Source organism: Malaclemys terrapin, chromosome 1 (genome assembly GCF_027887155.1).
Source record: "Malaclemys terrapin pileata isolate rMalTer1 chromosome 1, rMalTer1.hap1, whole genome shotgun sequence".
NCBI classification, from domain to species: Eukaryota; Metazoa; Chordata; order Testudines; family Emydidae; genus Malaclemys; species Malaclemys terrapin.
The window spans coordinates 139,360,813-139,383,337 of NC_071505.1; the positions used below are offsets into that span (position 1 = coordinate 139,360,813).

Consider the following 22,525-nt stretch of genomic DNA (forward strand, 5'->3'; position numbering starts at 1 on the left):
AATTTTAATAGTGTTGTACTAATCTATTTTCCTTTGCAAGAATTGTAGTGAGTAGACCCTGTAATAAAACATCTAGAAGATTATTTTTAGTTATTGTTTCAGCCAGGTTACCAGGTACAGATGTACAGCTTATAGACCTATAGTTTCACAGATCACCGAGCCTTTGTAAAATACATATGTTCGCTACCCTCCAATACTCACATATAGCAGCTATATTTAATGAGAGACTGAATGATTTCTGCTGGTATTTAGGGGCACTACACTGTCCTATTTATGTACTGGATGGAGCACATCGATAGACTGTCTGGAATCCCAGGTGTTCCCTATGCCGTGTTTTATGGCCTTGGCAATACACACCCTAGTCAAGATTGAAGGCACTGGGGCAACTATGCTGAGGTGGGAAGCAATAGGTACCATCCTGAAAGTTTCTGACCCACTGGCATTCAGGACCACTCTGATAAAAGGTAATCCTTTGTGCAGGTTGAAAAGTGGATTTCTTCCAGTTAATCAACAATCCCAAAGACTGGAAGAGGCTGTATATATACACTGAATTGCTGAGGAGAGATCCTGTTGAGAGCTAGCTGTTAGCCAGTCAACCAGACATGGGTAAACAAATATTGCTTGGTGTCCGAGGAGTGCAGCAACCACTATGCGAACTTGGTGAACACTCACAGGGCTGTGATAAAGGAAGGACTCTAGTGTCTTGTCCCCACACAGAACCTCAGAACTTGAAGCAAGCATTTGGATGCTGCATGAAAGCAGGTGTTCTTTAAGGAAGCCATAAATGCCCCCCCATCATGAACATCCTGAATGTGAATGGTTATATGTACCTGTTGAGGTTTCTGAGGTCCACAATGGGTCTCAGGCCATCATTCTTCTCAGGGATCAGGAAAGAGAAAAAATAAAATCTTTTCCTTTCAGGGTTTTTGTGGAAACTCCTCTATAGCTCTTCTTGAGAAGAGAATCCACTACTTCTGATGGAATGGTCTCAGAATATGGGCCCCTGAAGAGGGAGGTGGCAAGATGGCACAATGAAGAACTGGATGGAGTATTTGTCACTGACGGTATCCAGTACCCAGCAATTGGAAGTAATCCTATACCAGATACTGTAGAAAAAAAAGACTGGATCCAAAGGATAGGGAGACATGACGTAAATTGGTGCAAAGCTCTCAACCACACCTCGCCAAACTTTTGGTTAGAGGCCAATGCTGAGGGCCACGTGGCAAGGAAACCTGATTCCATACTGCTGAGGCCAGTAGCAAGTTTAGGAGGTGGCTCATATCACCTTTGGGGATGCATGCTTTTGTGTTGTGAGGGAACCTGACTTCGAAAGTAGGAAGAGCAGACCTCCTCCGAGTTGAGGAAGAGGATAGTTAGCCACCAAGAGCAGGCAGAGGCCTTAATGTTCTCTAGGGCTTCATCTGTTTTGTCATTAAAGAAGCCCAGGCCCTCAAAGGAGTACACTCTATACAGATGGGCAACTGTTCTTGCACTTCTGTGCAAGGCATCATATGCTGCTTTTAGGGAGCACTTAGCAAGCACACGATCCTTAGCAACCAGTGTCCTAGTTCCTTTCTTCTGTTCCTCAGGAAAAGATTCCAGGATGTGGCTCGTGGCATCCACAGGGCATAACTGTAATGGGACATGTGGCTTATAGTTGGCCACCCAAAATCCTAATGAGACAGGTAAGTAGGAACATCTACCAAAATATCCAGTTAATATCTCCTCTGACAGAGAGGGTAAAGTGGGACACCCTACTGACCCCTCTTTCCTGTACCGCAGGTAACAGCATGGAGTTTGCCAAGCAACACTATAACTGATGTCCTTCACATGGTTTAACATAAACCCTGCCTGCTCTCTTGGAAATGAGAGCAGAGAGAGAGACAGATATCCTTGGGCACAGCTGCAGACAGAGCAAGCTTCTCCCTGGTCTGCATCTGTAATATGATAAACAGGGGATTGATATCCCTGGTGCCATAACCCCTGTTTGCAGCTGGAGAACACTTGCCATTCTCCCCACTAGTTACTGAAACAGTATCTGTTCATAAGAAGGGAAACCGATGAAGCATCAATTTGTTCTTCTGATGAGATACTATTTGTATGTGCCTACAAAAGAAACTTGAACGTTTCCTCTGAAGGAGTCTCATACTATTCCACAGATATGGATAGATCCAAGGGGTCTCTTACTGGTATCAGTGTCATCAAAGACAGGCTGTGTCAGTGGCAGATAAGGAATAGGTGCTTGTGAGGGCATTGGTGCAGAGGGAAGGTTCAGTGTTGGAAGGGGCACTGGTGCCAGTGCAGAGATTGGCCTCAACCTCCAGCAAGGCTTTCATGGAGTCCTGTACACAGGGCAACACAGGTTGAAGATGGCCCTGCAAGATATCCTTCCATGATACCTTGATCTGAGGTGGGGGAAGATGACCAGTGTCTTGAGGTTGAGTCAGGAGACCCTCCAAGTTCATCTCCGAAGGGATTGAAGGTACCCCCAAGGCAGTTCTGGATTAAGACTAGAGAAATCAGTACAGAGAGAGTTCAAGCAGCAAAAAAACAAGTGGTGGGTTGGCTAGTTGCCTGGTCAGTGGACACCCCCCGCAAACTCAGGCACACGGATATCAAAAGACATCACTGCCACGTGAACCAAGGAGGAATCCAAATTAGTTATTCCAGTTCCTGAGAAGCATGGAGAACAGGCGACAGCAATGCCATGAAAGTCTTCAAGGCCCTCATGGATTGAAGGATATGAAGGAGAGGGATGTGGCTTCCTCTCTCTTTGTTGTTGCTGCCTCTTGAGTCAATGCTAGGTTTGAGATCTTAGCAATTGGTGCAGATATTGCCACTGTGTAAATCTCAAGTGGCACAGAGCCAAGAAAATTCCAATCTTCAGCCCATGATAGTTCTGGCCTCAGGGCTCGCAAGTGTGTGTCTTGGACCCTGTGTCAGAGGATCTCAGCACAGAGGCTGAACTGAATACCTTTGACAGACCCGTCAGGTTATCAGGCTGTAGGCTTAGGTTTGAGGCTGCAGGCTCATCTCAATCTCCCATGTGGTGCACGGAATGAAAGTATATCACTCTGCATAATGCTTTACCCAGGCATAGGAGGCATCAAACATGGGCATCAGACTCTGGAATAATCACCGGGCAAAAGGTGCATTGCTTGAAGCCCTTGCATAGTTAGGGGCCTAACATGGTCCCTGTACAGGCAAGGAAAGCAACTGTTTATTCCATCACCTTTTAGGCCAGCGTAGACAGAACCAAAAAGGAATGAGTGAAGAGAATAGAGTACTTCACTGTGCAAAGAAATAGAGGCACATTTTTAAGGAGGAAAATACTTCCACAACCAAAAGCCACTTTTCACATCCTCCTAGAGACAGACACCAGGGAGGTATCTCTTCAGAAAAGCTCAAGTGGCTGAGTGTATTGTGTCAGCTCCAACATTGTGGGCACCTAGTATTGGTAGAAGACAGTGGCTACTTAACCTCTCCCTTCTGGACACATCAGAAGGAACATACCACTTGCCTCCAAGTTCAGCTGGATTTGTTCATCATGACATAGTGCTTAACTTGGAATTCCCCAATCCTCACGCAGGGAATCTCAGGATCTGGGGTTGAAGTGGGAGTGCTGGAACAAGAACTGAGCCCAACTTACATTACGAGGTGGTCCACGGCGTCTGCCATAATAGCCACGTCGATAACGGCGTCTGTCTGCAGCATAACGACTGCCTTCCACGGGGACTCCATCTGGACCAGTGACATTAGCTGCTTCTGCACCCTGAGACAGAAACAGAGAGAAAGGACGTGATGAAAAGCAGGCAAGAGAACAAGAACCAAGTGGAAGGTAGACAGATCCAGAGAAAGGAAGCAAGATGGGGAATCAAAACATCTCGCTGTTTCCATAATTACAGAATTAAGACAAGAGGGGACTGTCTTCCCTCCAAATAGCACGTTTCTTGGACACTGCTTATTTTTCCACTCCTCACAAGCCTCATATGGCAAGAATGCACAAGCAGGCCAGGTATTTTCAACCTCATTACCAGAAAGAGGTTCACAAACTATAGGGAGTTCAGAAGATATCAGCAAAATGATCAGAGGGCCAGAAAAATTTAATTGAATTTTGAGGAACAAAAACTAAAACAAAACACCAACAAAACCACACACAACACAAAAAAACAACCCTGAATATCTACAGATTAGCTAAATGACAATTAACAGGAAACATGAATCTACAAGTATTTGAAGGGTTCAAATACCAAGGACAGAGAGAATTATTCAGTAGGGTACAAAAATGTGCATGTACAGACCTACAGCCTTCCTATTTAAAAAAATTAATCTAGTTAAATAAGAAAATTTTATAGCCCATAGGAGTAATGGGATGAAATTAAAGAAAAACAATTTCAAAGTGGAGATTCTGATATATTTTGTAAAGATTTATTAGACAGGAGAATAGTCTCCCAAGGGAAAATAGTAGAAGCTCCATCAGTGGAGTAATTTATCACTAGACTGGACAGAGCACTAGAGGATGTATACAAAGGAATGATCCTACATCCAACCCCATTGGGAGAAAGGTGGCAATGGACTACCCAAGACCACTTAGGCCTTTCTCCATCTCTCTCAGATTCTCTCACCTTCTCTCCCTCGACCACATCAAATTCTACAGTCTCTCCATCACCAACACTGCGTAGGTATTTCCGTGGGTTGTTCTTCTTGATTGCGGTCTTTAAAGAGACAAAACAGTCACCTTGATCAAAAGTCAGAGGTGGAATGCAACAGAAATCAGATTCTCCCAGAGCAGTTCCCCGATAGCAAGTTAGTGGCTCACGGCAAGGAGATGGAGTGGCTGCTACCTTTGCCTCTGCCCAATCTCAGACTATTCATGTACAGCTTCACTCTGCTTTATTCAGAAAGGGCACTATCAGTGATTTAAATGACCTTGAGCAGCTTATTATCTCAGTACCACTCAATCCTTAACAGAGCATACCCTCTACCTCACAGGGTGTAAGGAGAGATATTCTTCTCATTTTTAGACATCGAACAGAGGCACTAAGTAGATAAAGTTACTTGCCCAAAGTCACACAGGAAGTCTGCTGTTGAGCCAGGAACCGAGCTAAGATCTCCTGAGTCCTAACTCACCCTCTGATGCTCTAGACCATCCCTACAACCCCACTGGCATCCACTGGCATCCACATTGGCACTTTCTCCCCACATAGTTCAGAGTACCATGGTATCTGTGACAAATACTCTTAATGCTGTCACTACAGTGATGTTTCTGTATCATATAATGGAAGGGATATTTGACCCTAGGTATTTGTCTGCGTAGCAGAACCAAGAGCAAGAAGAGGAGGCCCTTTCTGAAAGTCACTTAACACCTACAGTTAAAAGGTCATTAATAATGCCAGACCAAGTAGCATTAATGGTTCTAGCCCTCTTCCTAAGCAGCATCCCCCACTCCCCCCCCCAAAAAAACTTCAAACAGGGTAGGTCAGAGAATCAGATTGAGAGATGCTCAGAGTCACAGGAGGATCTGAACTTGCTAACAGATACAAGTTAGTTCTGTTCCTGTAACTCAAGAGGGAAGTTCACCTAACTGCTTGTGGTGAAGCATAAGATTAGATTAGACTAAATATGCCATTTTTTCTCTAATGCTCTGGTCCTTTGTTTTAAGAAGGTTGTTGCACTGGTTGCAAGTCCCCAAAGGGAGGAGACAAGTGCCCGAAACCCAATTGGACCTGCATGGTGATAAGTGTTTGGTATACATGGGATAGCGTACTTAGGTCCTGATCTAATTCCACACAGAGACAGGTACAGGCAGGAGGCCCAAGACCTGACGTCCTTTCAGAGACCATAGAGGACAGAGGCACAAGAAGCCACACCACCCTGACAGCATCTTGAACTTCTCTTCTCTGTGGACAGCCAAGGAGAGATGGGCAGATGGGAGTTGGGCTGAAATCTCTTGATGGATGGCAATATTAACTGTGCATCCCTCTACCCAGACCATCCCCCCCAATCCAGTAGTGCCCCCAAAGTGTCAAGAAAGGCAATGTAGGAGAACTGTGCAAGATGTTTGCAACAAAATCTGAAACTATGCAAAACTTCTGGCTTTGGGCTCTGTTCCACTATCAATGGTTCTAGAGGGCTAGAACCATTAATGCTACTTGGTCTGGCATTATTAATGACCTTTTAACTGTAAGGTGTTAAGTGACTTTCAGAAAAGGCCTCCTCTTCTTGCCCTTGGTTCTGCTACGCAGACAAACACTAGGGCCAAATATCCCTTCCATTATGATACAGAAACTCAGCCCATATTCACTGAAAGGCTCCTTGAGCAATTAGTGGACTACCCCTACATCTACTAAAGTCAATGCAATTTATGCCAAAGATTTTACCTGAAGCACTATCATAGAAATGTAGGGTTGGAAGGGACCTCAAGAGGTCATCTAGGCAATCTTCCTGTGCTGAGGCAGGATTAAGTATACCTAGAAGTGTTGTCAAGCGCTTTGAGATCTTCTCATGAAAAGATGCTAGATATAAGAGCTAGGTATCACAATCAACAAACCTGGACACAGATTAGATCAAAACTAGGAAAATTTGATACCAGCACTAGACTTGAACTCTGGAGATTTGGGTGCAGTTCCTGTCTGTGATGCAGACTTCTGTGTGACTGTGGTCACATTATTTCATCTGGTTCAGTGTCTCTTGGTGCACTTCTATTTGTCAAATGATGAAAATAATACCAGATTTACCTATATCACAGTGGTATAGTAAGGATAAATTCATTCAAATTTGTGAGGTGCCCAGATGCTATGGTGACTGAGGACAGACTGGATAGTTTCAAATGTGGTATTATGAGATTTATGGACAGAAAGATTGCAATTCTGAATATTTCAATTAGATAAAACGGTGATAATAGATTATTGTATATGGACAGATTTGGGAGCTATTCTACACAGAGACAAAAAAATATTTTGAATTCATTCAAAATTGAAACAAAATAAAACACACACATTGTAAATGAAGGAACAGTTCACAGTTCAGGACCCCTGCTGCAAGAACCTTAAGGGATGCTAGTTCAGTGGTTTGAGCATTGGCCTGCTAAACCCAGGGTTGTGAGTTCAATCCTTGAGGAGGCATTTAGGGAACTGGGGTAAAAATCTGTCTGGGGATTAGTCTTTTTGAGCAGGGGGTTGAATTAGATGACCTCCTGAGGTCCCTTCCAACTCTATGATCTATGCTAAAGGAGCACTTGAGGTTGATAAGGCCATTGCAAAGAAACTAATGAATTCTTTGCAACAGTCTTCACGGTTGAGGATGTGAGGGAGATTACCAAACCTGAGCCATTCTTTTTAGGTGACAAATCTGAGGAACTGTCCCAGATTGAGGTGTCATTAGAAAAGGTTTTGAAACAAATTGATAAACTAAACAGTAATAAATCACCAGGACCAGATGGCATTCACCCAAGAGTTCTGAAGGAACTCAAATGTGAAACTGCAGGACTACTAACTGTAGTCTGTAACCTATCATTTAAATCAGCTTCTGTACCAAATGACTGGAAGATAGCTAACATGACACCAATTTTTAAAAAGTGCTCCAGAGGCAACCCTGGCAATTACAGGCCGGTAAGCCTGACATCAGTTCTGGGCAAACTGGTTGAAACTACAGTAAAGAACAAAATTGTGACACACACAGATGAAATAATTTGTTGGGGAAGAGTCAACATGGTTTTTGTAAAGGGAAATCATGCTTCGCCAATCTACTAGAATTCTTTGAGGGGGTCAACAAGCATGTGGACGAGGGGGATCCAGTGGACATAGTGTATTTAAATTTTCAGAAACCTTTGACAAGGTCCCTCACCAAAAGCTCTTCAGCAAAGTAAGCAGTCATGGGATAAGAGGGAAGGTCCTCTCATGGATTGGTAACTGGTTGAAAGATACGAAACAAAGGGTAGGAATAAATGGTCCTTTTTCAGAATGGAGAGAGATAAATAGTGGTGCCCCCCAGGGTCTGTACTGGGCCCAGTCCTATTTAACCTGATCATAAATGATCTGGGAAAAGGGGTAAACAGTGAGGTGGCAAAATTTGCAGATGATACAAAACTACTCAAGATAGTTAAGTCCCAGACAGACTGCGAAGAGTTACAAAAGGATCTCTCAAAACTGGGTGACTGGGCAACAAAATGGCAGATGACATTCAGTGCTGATAAATGCAAAGTAATGCACATTAGAAAACAATCCCAACGACACATATAAAATGATGGGCTCTAAATTAGCTGTTACCACTCAAGAAAGATCTTGGAGTCATTGTGGATAGTTCTCTGAAAACATCCACTCAATGTGCAGCAACAGTCAAAAAAGCCAACAGAATGCTTGAAATCATTAGGAAAGGGATAGATAATATGACAGAAAATACCATATTGCCTCTATATAATTTCATGGTATGCCCACATCTTGAATACTGTGTGCAGATGTGGTCGCCCCATCTCAAAAAAAAGATATACTGGAATTGGAAAAGGTTCAGAAAAGGGCAACAAAAATGATTACGGATATGGAACGGCTGCTGTATGAGGACAGATTAATAAGACTGGGACTTTTCATCTTGGAAAAGAGACTACTAAGTGGGGATATGATAGAGGTCTATAAAATCATGACTGGTGTGAACAAAGTAAATAAGGAAGTGTTATTTACTCCTTCTCATAACACAAGAACTAGGGGCCACCAAATGATATTAATAGGCAGAGCTTTAAAACAAACAAAAGGAAATATTTTTTCACACAATGCACAGTCAACCTGTGAAACTCTTTATCAGAGGATGTTGTGAAGGCCAAAAACTATAACAGAGTTCAAAAAATAATTAGATTAGTTCATGGAGGATAGATCCATCAATAGCTATTCACCAAGATGGCCAGGGATGCAACCTCATGCTCTGGGTATCCCTAGAGTTTGGTTGCCAGAACTGGGAGTGGATGACAGGGGACGGATCACTCAATGATTGCTATTCTGTTCATTCCTTCAGAAGCACCTGGCATTGGCTACTGTCTGAAGACAGGATACTGGGCTATATGGACAACTGGCCGTACTGGGTCAGACCATTCTTATGTTCTTAAGTACCAAAGAGGGATAGGGACTTTTAATGATGCTAAAGGGGCTGCAACTAGAAGAAATTAGTTAAAATTTCAGGAGGAAAGTTCCAGGAAATATTTCTTCATTTATTTCATTTTGGAATAGCCATAGCCTCCCCAATGAGAATGGTAGAGGCACATCACTTGGGTCATTTATAACTGGTAATAGACAGAGACCTAGATAACACACAAAAGAATGATCAGGCCATGGCCAAGAACGATAAGCAAGATGAAGCCAAATAGGTCTTTCTAGCTCCAGATTCTGCATGATTTGGAGCCATGGCAAGAGAGAAACTGTTAATACAAAGCAGCCATGTATGCTCTAAGGAGAGAAGTATTTTAATCTGTATGCTCTGTGTATATATAAATAGCATCCAATAGCAGCAAATAAAGAGTGTTAACCCCCTCCCTGATCAAAAGATCTGCCTGCTTCCCTCCCACTGAGTGAGTGGAGGGTGGGTGTGTCCCTTCAACTAGGTCAGCCTTATTCTAAAGAGATTACATGTGTAATCCAACCCCTCCTCCACACTTCCCAAGTGCTGGGGGAGGAGTCCAGAGGCAGGGAACAGTCACTACCCAGAGAGGAAAGAGGCAGTTCAGAGCAGGATGTTTGTGTACGTGATTGATAGGACTTTGTAACTGCCACTCCCTGCTTGACTGTTCGCTTTCCTTCTCACTCAGGCAGGCCTCAATCTGCTTGACTGAATCACTGTACCATCCCAAGGGGAGCTGAGATCCCTCCCAGCTCTCATAAATTCAGCAGGGGCTGGTTTAGTTTGTACTTGGTTAGGAATCCTACCAGGAAAACCAGACTACTGCAGTGGAGATATCACTTCCCACTAAATCAATACCAACTCCAACTGCCTAGTATTGCCTGAAGGTGGTCAGTCCTTCAGAGTTTCAAATGCCAATTGGCTAGAGCTCCTGACAGGGTGGTAGGACAACAAAAGAAAGGGAAGGGAGCATGAATTCAGGAACATCAAATCCTGGACCAAATCTAAGACCAGCCAGAATAGTCTAGTTATGGACGTTGAGACAATGGGACAAATTTAATCCTAGAGTAAGTAGACATCTGAAATAAATGGAATTTCACTCACTAACGTCAGGCCTGATTTTGCTCAAAGGGCACACTCCTAGAGGATTTTAACCATCCACTTTATCCATATATTGACCTTTGGAAGGACAAAAATTCTCCCCATCTTCCCATTATGGCTCCTTAATCTACATATGGGAATCACATATCTCCCCTTCTCTGAGGACAGGAACAAAGTGGTGACAAAGAGAGTGGGTAGAAACTCTGCTGCATCAAAACACAAAACTTATTCTTCACATTTAAGAACCCTCATCTACCATTAATCTTTTACGCAATAATGCTAACAATGCCATTCTTGATAGCCCATTTTAAAAACTTTTCAACAAGCACCGCTGTGCCTACTCCCATGCCATTGTAAATAGCTGTAGAGCCACCTCATTGTCCTTCTTTAAATTTCTCCTTAAAAAATACTTCACTGCCATGATGCCTATTAAAAGCTTAACAATGATTAGGCAGCTCACTTGCTGCTACCACCTTTTCCATCATGGCCAATATCTCACTGTTCCCTTGTGCTGACCACACCTGTTAGCTGTATCCACCTACTGCCTATAGCCTGGCACTTACGAATGTCAGCTCTTTGGGACAGGGACAGTGAGATATTGTACAATGACTAGCACATGAGGCCATCGCCCCTAATGCAATATAAATCGTAATTAATTACACACAAACACCCTTGCTGTCTCATCTCTCATTAACATGTTCACAAACTCTTAAAAACTATGAGGTTAATTCTGACTCCTATCACCCTGAGGAACAGTCACACCACTAAGCGGAGTATCCTTAGCACCAGTAATGTTATATACACATACACACTAACCATTGTTTAACATGCAGACTATGCGTGTATTTCGTCTGCTTCTAGTGGCTGGCTCACACAGAGGATAAAACCTCTTACACTTGATGGAGTTACTCCTTTAACTTTAAGTGGTAGAAGCCTGTGCTTTTGGTGCTTAAGGTTTGGTGCTAGCTCATCAGGGAGCATTTGAAATTTTGTTGTTTTCAGGCATTTGGGACAAGCTTCCCAACAGGGAATGCATGTAACCTTGTAAGGATAAGGCCTTTTCCTGTAGACATATTAGAAGAGCAGCAGCCATTAGCCAAGAAGCAGAAAGTCACATCCTCAGATTCCTGTCCTAATAGTACCCACCATCACCAGATAAAGAAACAGATCTTAAGATGGTTCAAGAAAACTTCATTTGATGGCATTCTGTCTGGCAAGAAATCACTTATCGATAAGCTGTGGTTGTGAAATCCCTACTTTATTGTTTTGTCTTTATGGTCCCCCATTTAGAATCCTAGAATATCAGGGTTGGAAGGGACCTCAGGAGGTCATCTAGTCCAACCCCCTGCTCAAAGCAGGACCAATCCCCAGACAGATTTTTGCCCCAAATCCCTAAATGGCCCCCTCAAGGATTGAGCTCACAACCTTGGGTTTAGCAGGCCAATGCTCAAACCATTGAGCTATCCCTTCACTATTCTTTAACTGTATGGTCTCTGTCTGTTAATTGTTTCTGCCTGTTACATAATTAATTTTGCTAGGTGTAAACTAATGAAGGTATAACTGATTAAAGAATTGTTTTACAAGATGTTAGAATTGGTTGGAAAATTGTTTAGTAATATTTTAGTACAATGATTGGTTAAGCAGGACTCAAGTTTCACTATATAAACTGGGGTCCAAAAGAAAGTTCTTGGGAACCAACTCCAGGACACAGCCCCAAGATCAGAGCTGCCAGATCTCAACACCCTGCCAACCACACTGTGAAGAAGCTGGAGTCCCCCAGATGACCTGATCCTGACTGGCCATCAAGAAGACTGGGAGTGGTGAGCATTGTATGCTTAACGTATGCATTCATTTTTGTAGGGAATTGTTAATAAATAGAGGTTAAGTAGGATATTACTATGTAAGGCTCTTTCACTGGTAAAAGACTCTGCAAACCCGCAGAGTGTAAGGTTATGCCCTGAGCCCACAGATGGGTACGGGTGGGTGTCTAAATTAACAGGATCACACCTAAGCCCTAAGAACGGGGTAAGGATGGGTGCCCTAGAGCCTAAGGTAATGCCTGAGCCCCAGGAATGGGGTATGGATGGGTGCCTAAATTAAGAGGGTTATGCCTTGGGCCCTAGGAACTGAGTAAATGTGGGTGCCCCTAAAGTGTGTGAGTAACAGAATTTTGTGTGGGTAACAACCTCTTGGTCAAATGTGCATCTCTCAGATATTACAGTAATGAGTGTGATGTAAATACAGATAGCTGCTGAACATTTAACCCTCAGGAGGTCGCAGCCATCCTCAAATCTTAGAACAGAAGTCCCAGGTCATGGGGAAACACTTTAAAAGCATGACCTGCTGATGGTTCAGGGAAGCCTGCTAGTGCACATGGGGTTCTTGTTGACCACTCCCTGCCTAGTCACAACTGGTGCATTCCCTCTTGCCTGTCATTCTTGGTTGCAGCTGTTTCACATTGTGACAGCTGATAATGTCCAGGCTGGTTAAGGATCCGATTGGATCCTTTTCCTTCAAGAATCGCAAGAAAGGGGACAGAAGGAGAGATTGATAGTAGAGCAAGAGGAGGAATAGGGCTAAGAATGAAAAGGAGAAAAGAAGAGTGAGAGGACTGGAAAGGAAGCCAGGAGTATGAACAACAGAGGGTCTGGTGCAGAAGAAAAGGAGGGTGGGAGAATGAGGTAGAAAACAAATCAAAACAAAAGGTTCATTTCACTTTATTTGAGCCAGATACTCCCTCCCCCACACCAACTGAGCAGTTACCCTGCTGGAAAGAAAAAAGTCCCCTGCCTAAACCACAGTGGGCAAGAGAAGACAGAAGGAGGTGAAAGACAGAGAGGTGGATCTGTAACTGTTATACACAGAGGAAGCTGGGAGAGTTCTGACTAGGACAACCCCTTTAACTCCATATAATGAGAGTGGCTAAGAGAAAGAAATTTGTCAGTGATACATGTGGGGCTGAAGCAGTTCAGGATGATGCCTTTAGCACTCATAAGGAGAGACTAGGGCTGAGAGAGGAGTATGGACAGTACATGGCAACAAGTTTTACAATGTATAAAATCTACAAAAAGACAGTCCGCAGCCTCTCACTCACCTGATGAACAAACACATCTTCTTTTGTGTCATTTCTGTGGAAAAAGTGTGGAGAGAGAGATGTAATCATGGGGCATCTGATTATTTAGGCCTGCAGCTTTACTGGAGATAGTCCCTGGGGTTCAACTCACCAGTCCATGTACCTCTTTTAAGGAGGAACAGAACCTGGAAATACATCTCCTGGAGCCTCCATAGGGCACACGCCCCCTGGGATTCCATGTGCAGTACAAACCTACTCTGTCTCTCCGTTCAGACCTGGCTGTGAATTCCCTCTGTATCGTTTCCCCAACAGCAGGGGATTTTCCATCTTCCCCAGGGACCACCCTGTAATCTGTGGACAGACATCCAAGGTGTAGTCTGACATAGGCAGCCAGGCTATTATATTCTCTCCCTCTCCTCTCCACAACCACAGGACCTGCAACTCAAGCTCCCAGCACATTATCCCACAGGTCAAGTGAGACTGTCAACAGGACTGTGCACAGCTGTTAACATAGCTCCCCTTACACTGAAACCCAAAACAGCCCAGGAGAGGAGGGACTAGGAATACTCACTGGGAGGGGGAGAGCTATGTATGAAATCAAGGAGCCAAACAACAACAAAAACCAAAACAAAACAAACAAACAAACAAAAACACCTTACTAGGTTGTCTAGACAATCCTTCACCCAGTATAGGATTCTGCATGTGATACAGGCTGACACATATCTGAGAGAACTCACATCCAGTGCACACACACAAATGCAGAAGCTAGGAACTCTCAAATACTCTGAAAGAATTTCAGTCCCACGCTACTGTTTACAGTGGATTGTGAAAAGGTGCTAAGTTGACAGTCAAGAAATCTGAGGGACTCCCCAGCCCCAAAATATGCTCCTCCTGATTCAGGAAGATAGAATTGTATAAGAATATAAACCTTTTTATTTCCAGGCATAGAAGTCAAGCACTAACAGGGGTTAGAAACTACCCCTGTAAGCTGGTTGTTCCATAATTGGCTACTATATGGTTTCTTGCACCCTCTCTGAAGCATGTGGCATTGGCTACTGTCAGAGTCAGGATACTGAACTAGAAGCATTATTGGGTGTAATCTCTATGTTCCCAGGAAGCTGGGGAAGTCTCTATGGCCTATTCAACCGTTTGGCTTCCTTACTGGGACTGATAACGGGTGGATCAGAGAAAGTAGGGGAAGACAATAAGTGTGCAAATTTTGATAATGGTTTTATTGTGCGGAGCCTTCTCCCACTGGACTGAGAGCCAGAAAATGCATTTCACTGAGAGAACATATTTGGAAAGAATCACTACCTCAGAGGGGCTGAAGTAAAACCAATGACCTAGAGATGGAAGGCTTCATGTTATTTTCCTTAACTCGAAGCCATTCATTACCCTCCTCATCTTGCACGACCTTGGAAACCATGCTATAGAAGGGGATATGGAGCTCTCTCAACATGAATCGAATCCCCTCTCCCCATCCCCAATATAAGTGCCCTATATGAGGGGCAGCCAGCCTCAATGAGCTGTGGTTGCACTGAAAGGTTCCATATCCTCATTCTCTAATTCATTACAGACATCGAGTCCGCCACAATACAGTGCTGTATTGGAAATGGTTTCTATGATGTAAAATACTTTATCTCCTGTCTCCTTGAATTATCGAACTCCCTAAACTGAGGCTTTTCTGTATTCTTTTGCTATATCCATTTTCTGACAGAGGATTTTTAAAAAAAGTTTGAAAACTATTTAAAAAAATATTAATAATCAAATTTCTGTAGCTTGTCAACTGTAAGTTTATCACAGTGTTTTCATGAGCAAGCCACGTACCACTAGCTTTTAGCTCTCCCATTTTTTGCTTGAAGTCACTTAGAAACAGTTTAGTAACCCACATGAGTGGATGATAAGATGCCCTTCAGGGTGGACAGAGAGTACAAGATGCAGATTCTTAAAATTCAGTGTGGGAGTGTAGAGCTAGAATTTTGGTTTGACCTATCAGAGAGAGAGAGAGAGAGACCACTTCCAAAATTCAGATGTGGATCTGGACTTGAGCTTTGGAATACCCCGTAACTTCTCCATGTTCAAGTCTGTGCCCAGCTAGAACTATAAAACATAGAACTGTGGATTTTTAGTGGAGATTGTAATTGGGATGAGTGAACGTGTTTGGACAGAAAGTAAGAACACCTTTACCAAAACTTTCTCCAAAGCTCAAATCTGCTCCCCTCCCCACCACCACACACACACACACACCCCCAGGTTTGGAAAGGTTCAATAACTTCCTCCCACATCCACCTATCATCTGATTTTAACTCAGAACCTTAATGGTTATCAGGCTGTCAGAGCTAAAATGCGGCATCACAGGCCAACCTTGTGGTATTTTGAATCCAACCAGAAACAGGAAATACCAGAAATCTCAGAAAACCCCTCTTCCTGTGAGATTTCTAGCCTGATTTTGAAGGCTCAAGACTTAATAGATCCATTAAGCATGTGAACTGCGGTGCTGCACAAATTTATCAATATAACAAACATACCTGTTGATAAAGCCATATCCGTTTCTGACGTTGAACCACTTGACAGTGCCAAGAACTTTAGTGGCTGAAAATTAAAAGTAAATTAATATCAGTCACCCTCTAGTAACACACATCTAGTAACTTCCTGCATAAAACACAACAGGTAGGTGTTCCCCTTCCTTTACACCTGCAAATACTGTACGGAGTTATTTAGGACAGACCAATATGTAACATAGCCTTATTATAGTCAAAGAAATGCTCCCTTATAATACTTTGCACTTACATAGCACTTTTCTAGTTTAATCAGTTTATTTTACCCAGGTGGGGACAAATGAATAGTCCCGTTTCACAGATGTGGAATGGAGACTGAGGATAAGCAATTTACCTGAAGCAGTGGTCCACAATGTGTTACCTGGACCGCATGGTCCAGGTGGCAGGGCAGCGACAGCTCGGAGCCCGACCCTACACCCCTGCCACACGACTGCCCCGGACCGGGGGTGGACGGCTGCCCCAGCCCCCAGAACTTGCAGGGGCAGCTTGGACCCCTCCGCTCCATGCGGCGGGGAACCTGGCAGTACCTTTAGCATGCAGCTGAGCTGGGCTGCAGCTGTGTGCTAACTGGGCCGCATGCAGCCCATGGGCTGAGAACCACTGACCTGAAGTCACACAGCAAGTCAGTGGCAGAGCCAAGAATGGAACCCACATTTTCTGATTTCCATCCCAATTCTCTTACCACTGGATCACATCTGTCACTTCTAGGCTATCTTTCCCACTTCTACAATCCAGCTGCTGCCTACTGATCCCCATGTGCGATCCCTAGCTTGAACAAGGGCTGTGGCAAGATGCAGGACATACAAGCAGAGAATCCAGCTGCCAGACTGGGGCACCACTTAGTTGTGTTTAACTCTAGTATCCAGCTATCAAAAAGCAAACATGGCAGGAGTGCCTGCTCCGGACATCTAGAAGTAGACAGAAAAAGACCACAGAGAACTTCATGCTGCATCATCTGGAGTGTGGGTGACAGGTCTTTTCTGGCATCAGTGGAGCAGGGGGGGCTTTTACTACTTTCCCTAAGGAGATTATACCACTGGCTGATAGTTCTTACTGTTAGGAAAATATTTTCTGATATCCCGCTGGAAACGCTCACCCTTTGCTCTTTTTTACCCCTTTATCCCTAGTTACAGAGCCTCTTGGTTTTCCCTAAATAGCTTTTTTCTTATACGAACTCTTATATTCTATGGATACAGATATAATAGGATATCCTGCGCCAATTCTTCCTTTCTTTCTAGAAAATCAAAAGAAAGACTACATCAGTGAAACAGGGAACCTCTAAACAGATGGCCTGAGTTTCATCTATTGGTCTCTGATGTCTTCCTCCTTCTCTCTGTTTTTTCCATGATAACTGAATCCAACCGTTACTGAGAACTCAGCATGATCTTGAGTCCTAAAATTCCACAGCTCTTGATTTGGAACGTTCTGCTAACAGTCCCCAACCACCCTCCTTCACATGGACCCTATTATACGATCTTGGAGGAACAAGTTTCACCGGGTCCTGTAGCATGGGTTGTTCCCCTAACCAAATAAGTTTGCCAGATATAATATGCAGACAAACATGTATGTTAAAATAGTAACAGACTTTCTTGAATTTTAAAATTTTTAAAGGATAAAATTCACTTTAAAATTTCGTTTATAACTTATTTGTACTGAATATACCTGCTTCAAAGAACAAGGAAAAGAAAGGGAGCTGGACAGAGAATTGGCCAAAACCCTTAACTAGAATGATAGGAACACAGATATTACCATACTCGATCGGAGCAGGGGTCCATCAGTATCCAGGCCTCCACCCCACCCCATCCTGTGGCCAAAGCCAGTACTTCACGCTTCAGAGAAAGGCGCAAGAAACCCCCAAAAGGGCAATTTTATTAAGGCCCTACGTGAATTGTGGGATGACTGTCAAAATACTGCAGCTGAGTAGTGGACAAGCCGTGCAAAATTAGAAAAAATAATAAATTATTTATTAAGTCCATTATTATTTTTTGGCAATTTTCCACTGTCAGCCGCCCAGGGCTGAAAGCGGGGACTCCCTCTGTCAGCCCCGCACACGGCAGAGCTCCTGCTGTCAAAATTGCAATGGAAGCCTAATATTGTAGAATCTGCATTTTCCACAATATCCCAAGTTAAGGGGGGGGAGGGGGGCTTAGCAATTATGGAATAAGCTGCCACCGGGGAACACATCTACCTAACCCTAGACAGTTAAGCATGATGGTCTAGACTACTTACATTGACAACTTCCACAGTTACATTAGACAGATTTTAAAAAAGTGTATCTCATCCCCACCATGGAGATATCATTTCTAGGGATGAGAGTTCAGTACTCTGGCCTTTCCAGTTAGTCTGCCAAAACAGGGAATCAATAAATGCCAATCATGGAGTTGATTTTTGTGGTATGCACATGTGTCCCACTAGGAACTGAATTAAGCCAACCCTCTCATTTCAACAGGTCCATGGAAAGCTCTCAGACTGAAACCAATAAGTTTCCCAGGAAACTTCAGACACAAGTTTTATTTTTTTCTTAATGAAGAGTCAACAAAAATTGGTGGGTAATTAATTTTTCTATTTCTCCATCAAATTCAGGTGGTCTCACCATGTGTTACAATATGCTTTCAGTGGCTCTTAGCATACATATTTGCAAAGCCATTAACATGGAAGTTTGAGATTAACAAGATAAATAAAAGACTTGCTCAAGAGACCATTTTCAACCAACGCAGTCAAAGCGCCATCCTTACATTCCCTGTGTCAAAAAAAAAAAAACAAAAAAAACAAAAAAAAAACCACAAACACAACCTAGCAATAAGGCTAGTTTGCAGACAACAGCAATGTTTTGACATCAGACCACATTTAAGATTTTATCATTCTTATTAGAAAAAAATAAGTAGTAAAGACACAAGTTAGCTTTCCAGTCAGGAAAGGTTTACTTATAAGGGTACGTCTACACTTACTGGAGGGTCCGGCGGCAGGCAATCGATGTTCTGGGATCGATTTATCACGTCTGGTTTAGACGCGATAAATCGATCCCGGAAGTGCTCGCCGTCGACGCCGGTACTCCAGCTCGGCGAGAGGAGTACGCGGCATCGACGGGGGAGCCTCCCTGCCGCGTCTGGACCCGCGGTAAGTTCGGACTAAGGTACTTCGAATTCAGCTATGTTATTAACGTAGTTGAATTTGCGTACCTTAGTCCGAAGTGGGGGCTTGGGGGGGGGGGGGGGGGGGGACCAGGCCTAAGTGTATTTTCAAACTCCAATAAAAAAATATTACATCTTATCTGCTACTTCCTCATAGTCTACTAATGGCTACTGATATGCATGGAATTGCTCTTGATGAATCAGAGAGCAAGGGAAGTGGGGGAAATGCACAATGATGTTCTCCCCCTTGCATTTTGCAAAACTCCTTCCACCCTCATTCCCAAGGACATCTTTTTTAATCTGCTCCTGTATGTCAGTAACCATAGGACTTTGAAAGCTTCTCTTGGAAAGCCTATTCAAGTGTCTCAGTCCTTATGAGCGCAAAGGCCTTTTCCCTACTAGTTAGTCTCATAGCCCCAGTTTTATTGTGTTAATCGTTTAACCATTAACAAGTTCACAACATAGGTGCAGGAACCAGGGACGAGGGGGGAGTGCTGCAGCACCCCTACGTTTTACCCGGGGTCCCGGTGGCTGGCCGTCGCGTAACACGTGTGGGAGCTGCAGCACCCCCCGCACTCCTAGTTCCCGTACCTATGACGTCAGTTCTATAGCAATGGTCCCAACTCCTAACAATGTAGAACCTAGTTCCACATACACTATGAAATGGTATTGCTGTGACTTTTTTTATGTGCACATTAGGCATTTAAACATTAACTGAATACGTGTAAGACTGATACTTATCAGTTAACCGTTAACATTTTACATCCCTAGTGCAAACATAGCACGCAACAGTGTAGTTCCTAAAATACATTAGGACTTTTTAAGCCATCCTACAAGCTACTCTATCCAGTAGAAATTGAAACAGATAGCAGCAGTACTCCAGAATTCATAACTGCTGATATACCCCTGAGGTATCCCAGGTGTGCCTGAAGCAAGAAATCCAGTTCAGAACCCAAACTTGCACAAGTTTGGGGTTTGGATCTAGGAGTGCTTGTTTCGATGCATCTTTGCCCATGAGAGTATATTGCAAAAGAACCTTAATCCAATACTGCCAAAAGGAACTGTACTCCAGAATGCTGATAAATTATCCCACAATTAGTGCGGGTATGGCTAAAATACCCCTAGAACACTGCTGACATACCTCCACACTGTATTGCTGATCTACCCAAAATTGATCCAATATAGTACTACTAAAGGAAACACAGAATACTGCAAAACAAAGTCTAGGAAGCTGATGACCAATATCAGTATCTGACCCCCCGACTGACCTGGCTTTAATTCCACCTGCTCCTCATTTCTCTCTCCCGCTGCTACCACCACATTTAATATCCTCAAAAAGCTCTCCTGCCAGGCCAAGCGCCTGCACTTTTCTCAGTGCTGGCCCCCCTGCACTAGGATGCTAGGGAATCTCCATCCTTCACCTGGGACATTCAGAAGTCCTTAAGGAATTCATTGACAAACGACAGACTGTGTCCAAGTGTGTCAGTTCATGGTGAGTCAAGTGAAACAGAGGCACGCATCCTCAGAGGGGCACTTCTGATGCCCGCTGTGACTGACAGGCCGCTATCTTCCCGAAAGGAATGAGGGCAACAGAAGCTACTTATGCGAGGAAGCAGCAGTTCTCCCAACACTAGGATCTTTTCCTCCCACCGTGAAACCTCCTTTACACCCGTCTGTCTCCATGAGCAAACAGATGTTGAATATCAACTATAAACAGCAAGGTGTTGAGATATTATCTTTTATTGGACCAATGTCCGCTGGTGAAAGACACAAGCTTTCAAACTACACAGCACTCTTCTTCAGGTCCAGGTAGCTCAAAAACTTGTCTCACTCACCAGAAGTTGGTTCAATAAAAAAAAATATTACCTCACCCACCTTGCCTCTGTAATACCCTGAGACCAACATGCTGCATCAATAGGGCAAATAATTGTGTGTGTCCCCCCCATCATCTCGGACACAGATCGAACCGCCCCCGTGGCCTTTACTCCAGTCCTTGCTGACAGCCTGAGGCGCCCCACGGAGCGCTGCGGGCGGAGGAGCCGGCCGCGGGAAGGGCACTGCACTTCCTACAGCTTTGCGGAGAGTTGGCCCCCGGGCCCGGCGCGCGCTGCGCAGCTCAGTGGCCGACGCGCCCTGTTTACACGGAGACTTTCTACGACGTTCTCGTGAGCGCCGCCGCCCCCGCGCCCGCCCCCGCCTGGGGAGCGCGGCCGCGCAGCAGCGAGGAAGGGGCCTGGCTGGCCGCGAGTCCCAGGGGCGGAGGGGACCAGTCAGCTCAGCGAACCCCGGCAGCCGGGGCGCAGGACGCGCGCTCCCGCACCGGACACAACAGCAGCCGCGGGGGCCACATGCGGGATCCCCGGCCCGCTCCACGTGCGCAGGGCGGCCCGGCCCAGCTCCCAGCCACGGGTCTCGCCCCGGATCGCCCGGCCGGGCAGGGACCCCCGCGCCCACCCCAGGGGAGCGCTCGGCCGAGGCGGGGCCGGGGCTCGCTCTGTGGCTGTCCGGGCCCCCAGGTTCCCGTGCGCGCGCCCCCCAAGCGCGCCCCCCGGCGGGCCTCACCCAGAACTTTCTTCTCCGTGTCCGCGGCGGGGGCCGCGCTGCTGCTGTCACTGGCGGGGGCGGCGGGGGCCGCGTCTCCGCTGGCGCTGCCCGCCGGGGCGCTGGGGCTAGCGGGGCTCCTGGGCTTGGCGTCCTGGGCCGGGGAGGCCGGCGCGGCGGTGGGGAGGCCGGCGCGGCGGTGGGGGGGCCGGTGGGGGATGGGGGGGCCGCCGCCGTGGGGCTGGTCTGCGCCGCCTCGCTCATTGCGTCTCTCCGGGGCGGTCGGTGGTGGCCGCGTGCTGGCGCGCGGCGCGTCGGGTGGGTCGGTGTCTCGCGCTGGGTCGTTCGGGCTCCGCGCTGGGTCTTACTGCCCCCAAAATGGCCCCGCCGAAGTTTTTAATACAGTCAGCTAGGGCCAGCCCCGAGCCTGGGGCGGCCTCATTAGCATTTAAAGGGGCCGCGCCGCCAAAGCGACCGGGCCCCGCCTCCCGTGGGGCTGCTCCGCACGGGGCAGGGAAAGTTGCAGAGAGAGTGAGAGTGGGAGCGCGTGCGCGTCCCCATTTTATTATCAGGGTTTTGGGTGCTGAACTGACACAGCCCGAGGGCCCATGAGGACAAGACATATTGACATACCCAGGGCCCAGTTCTGCACTCGTATACCCCCCCCCCTCACACACACACACCCATGCAATCTGCTCGGGGTAAAGGGGCCCTGCCTTACTCACACCACATGGGCAACTTGGGCCTAGTTTTACACTAGTGTAAATCCACTGATTTCAGTGGATTCTCTCCTGATTTGCCCCAGCGGGAGACCACATCCAAGCCCATTTATTTCTGCCAAAAGAATCCGCTAAAACATAAAAACATCTGTGACTTAAATTAACTTTCACTATCTTAAAACAACAACGAGTTGAAATCTAATCAATGTTTAAAAAAAGGGGGGGGGGAGGGGGACTTTGATGTCCTACCTATGCCCCTGGGTCGTGCTGCCAAGTTTTGTGGTGTTTACAACCGCATTT

At 45.4% G+C, this 22,525-nt stretch overlaps 1 protein-coding gene across 1 annotated transcript in view; it reads right to left on the reverse strand.

Moving 5' to 3' along the window:
• The window catches only part of LOC128843730 (Y-box-binding protein 3-like), a 36,821-nt gene extending 14,938 nt beyond the window's left edge, over positions 1-21,883 (reverse strand). The window contains 6 exon segments of the mRNA XM_054040806.1: positions 3,650-3,772; positions 4,626-4,715; positions 13,298-13,331; positions 15,805-15,868; positions 21,528-21,690; positions 21,693-21,883. Coding sequence (XP_053896781.1) covers positions 3,650-3,772; positions 4,626-4,715; positions 13,298-13,331; positions 15,805-15,868; positions 21,528-21,690; positions 21,693-21,770 — 552 coding nt within the window. The 5' untranslated portion in view covers positions 21,771-21,883.
• Between the last annotated feature and the right edge of the window lie 642 nt (positions 21,884-22,525).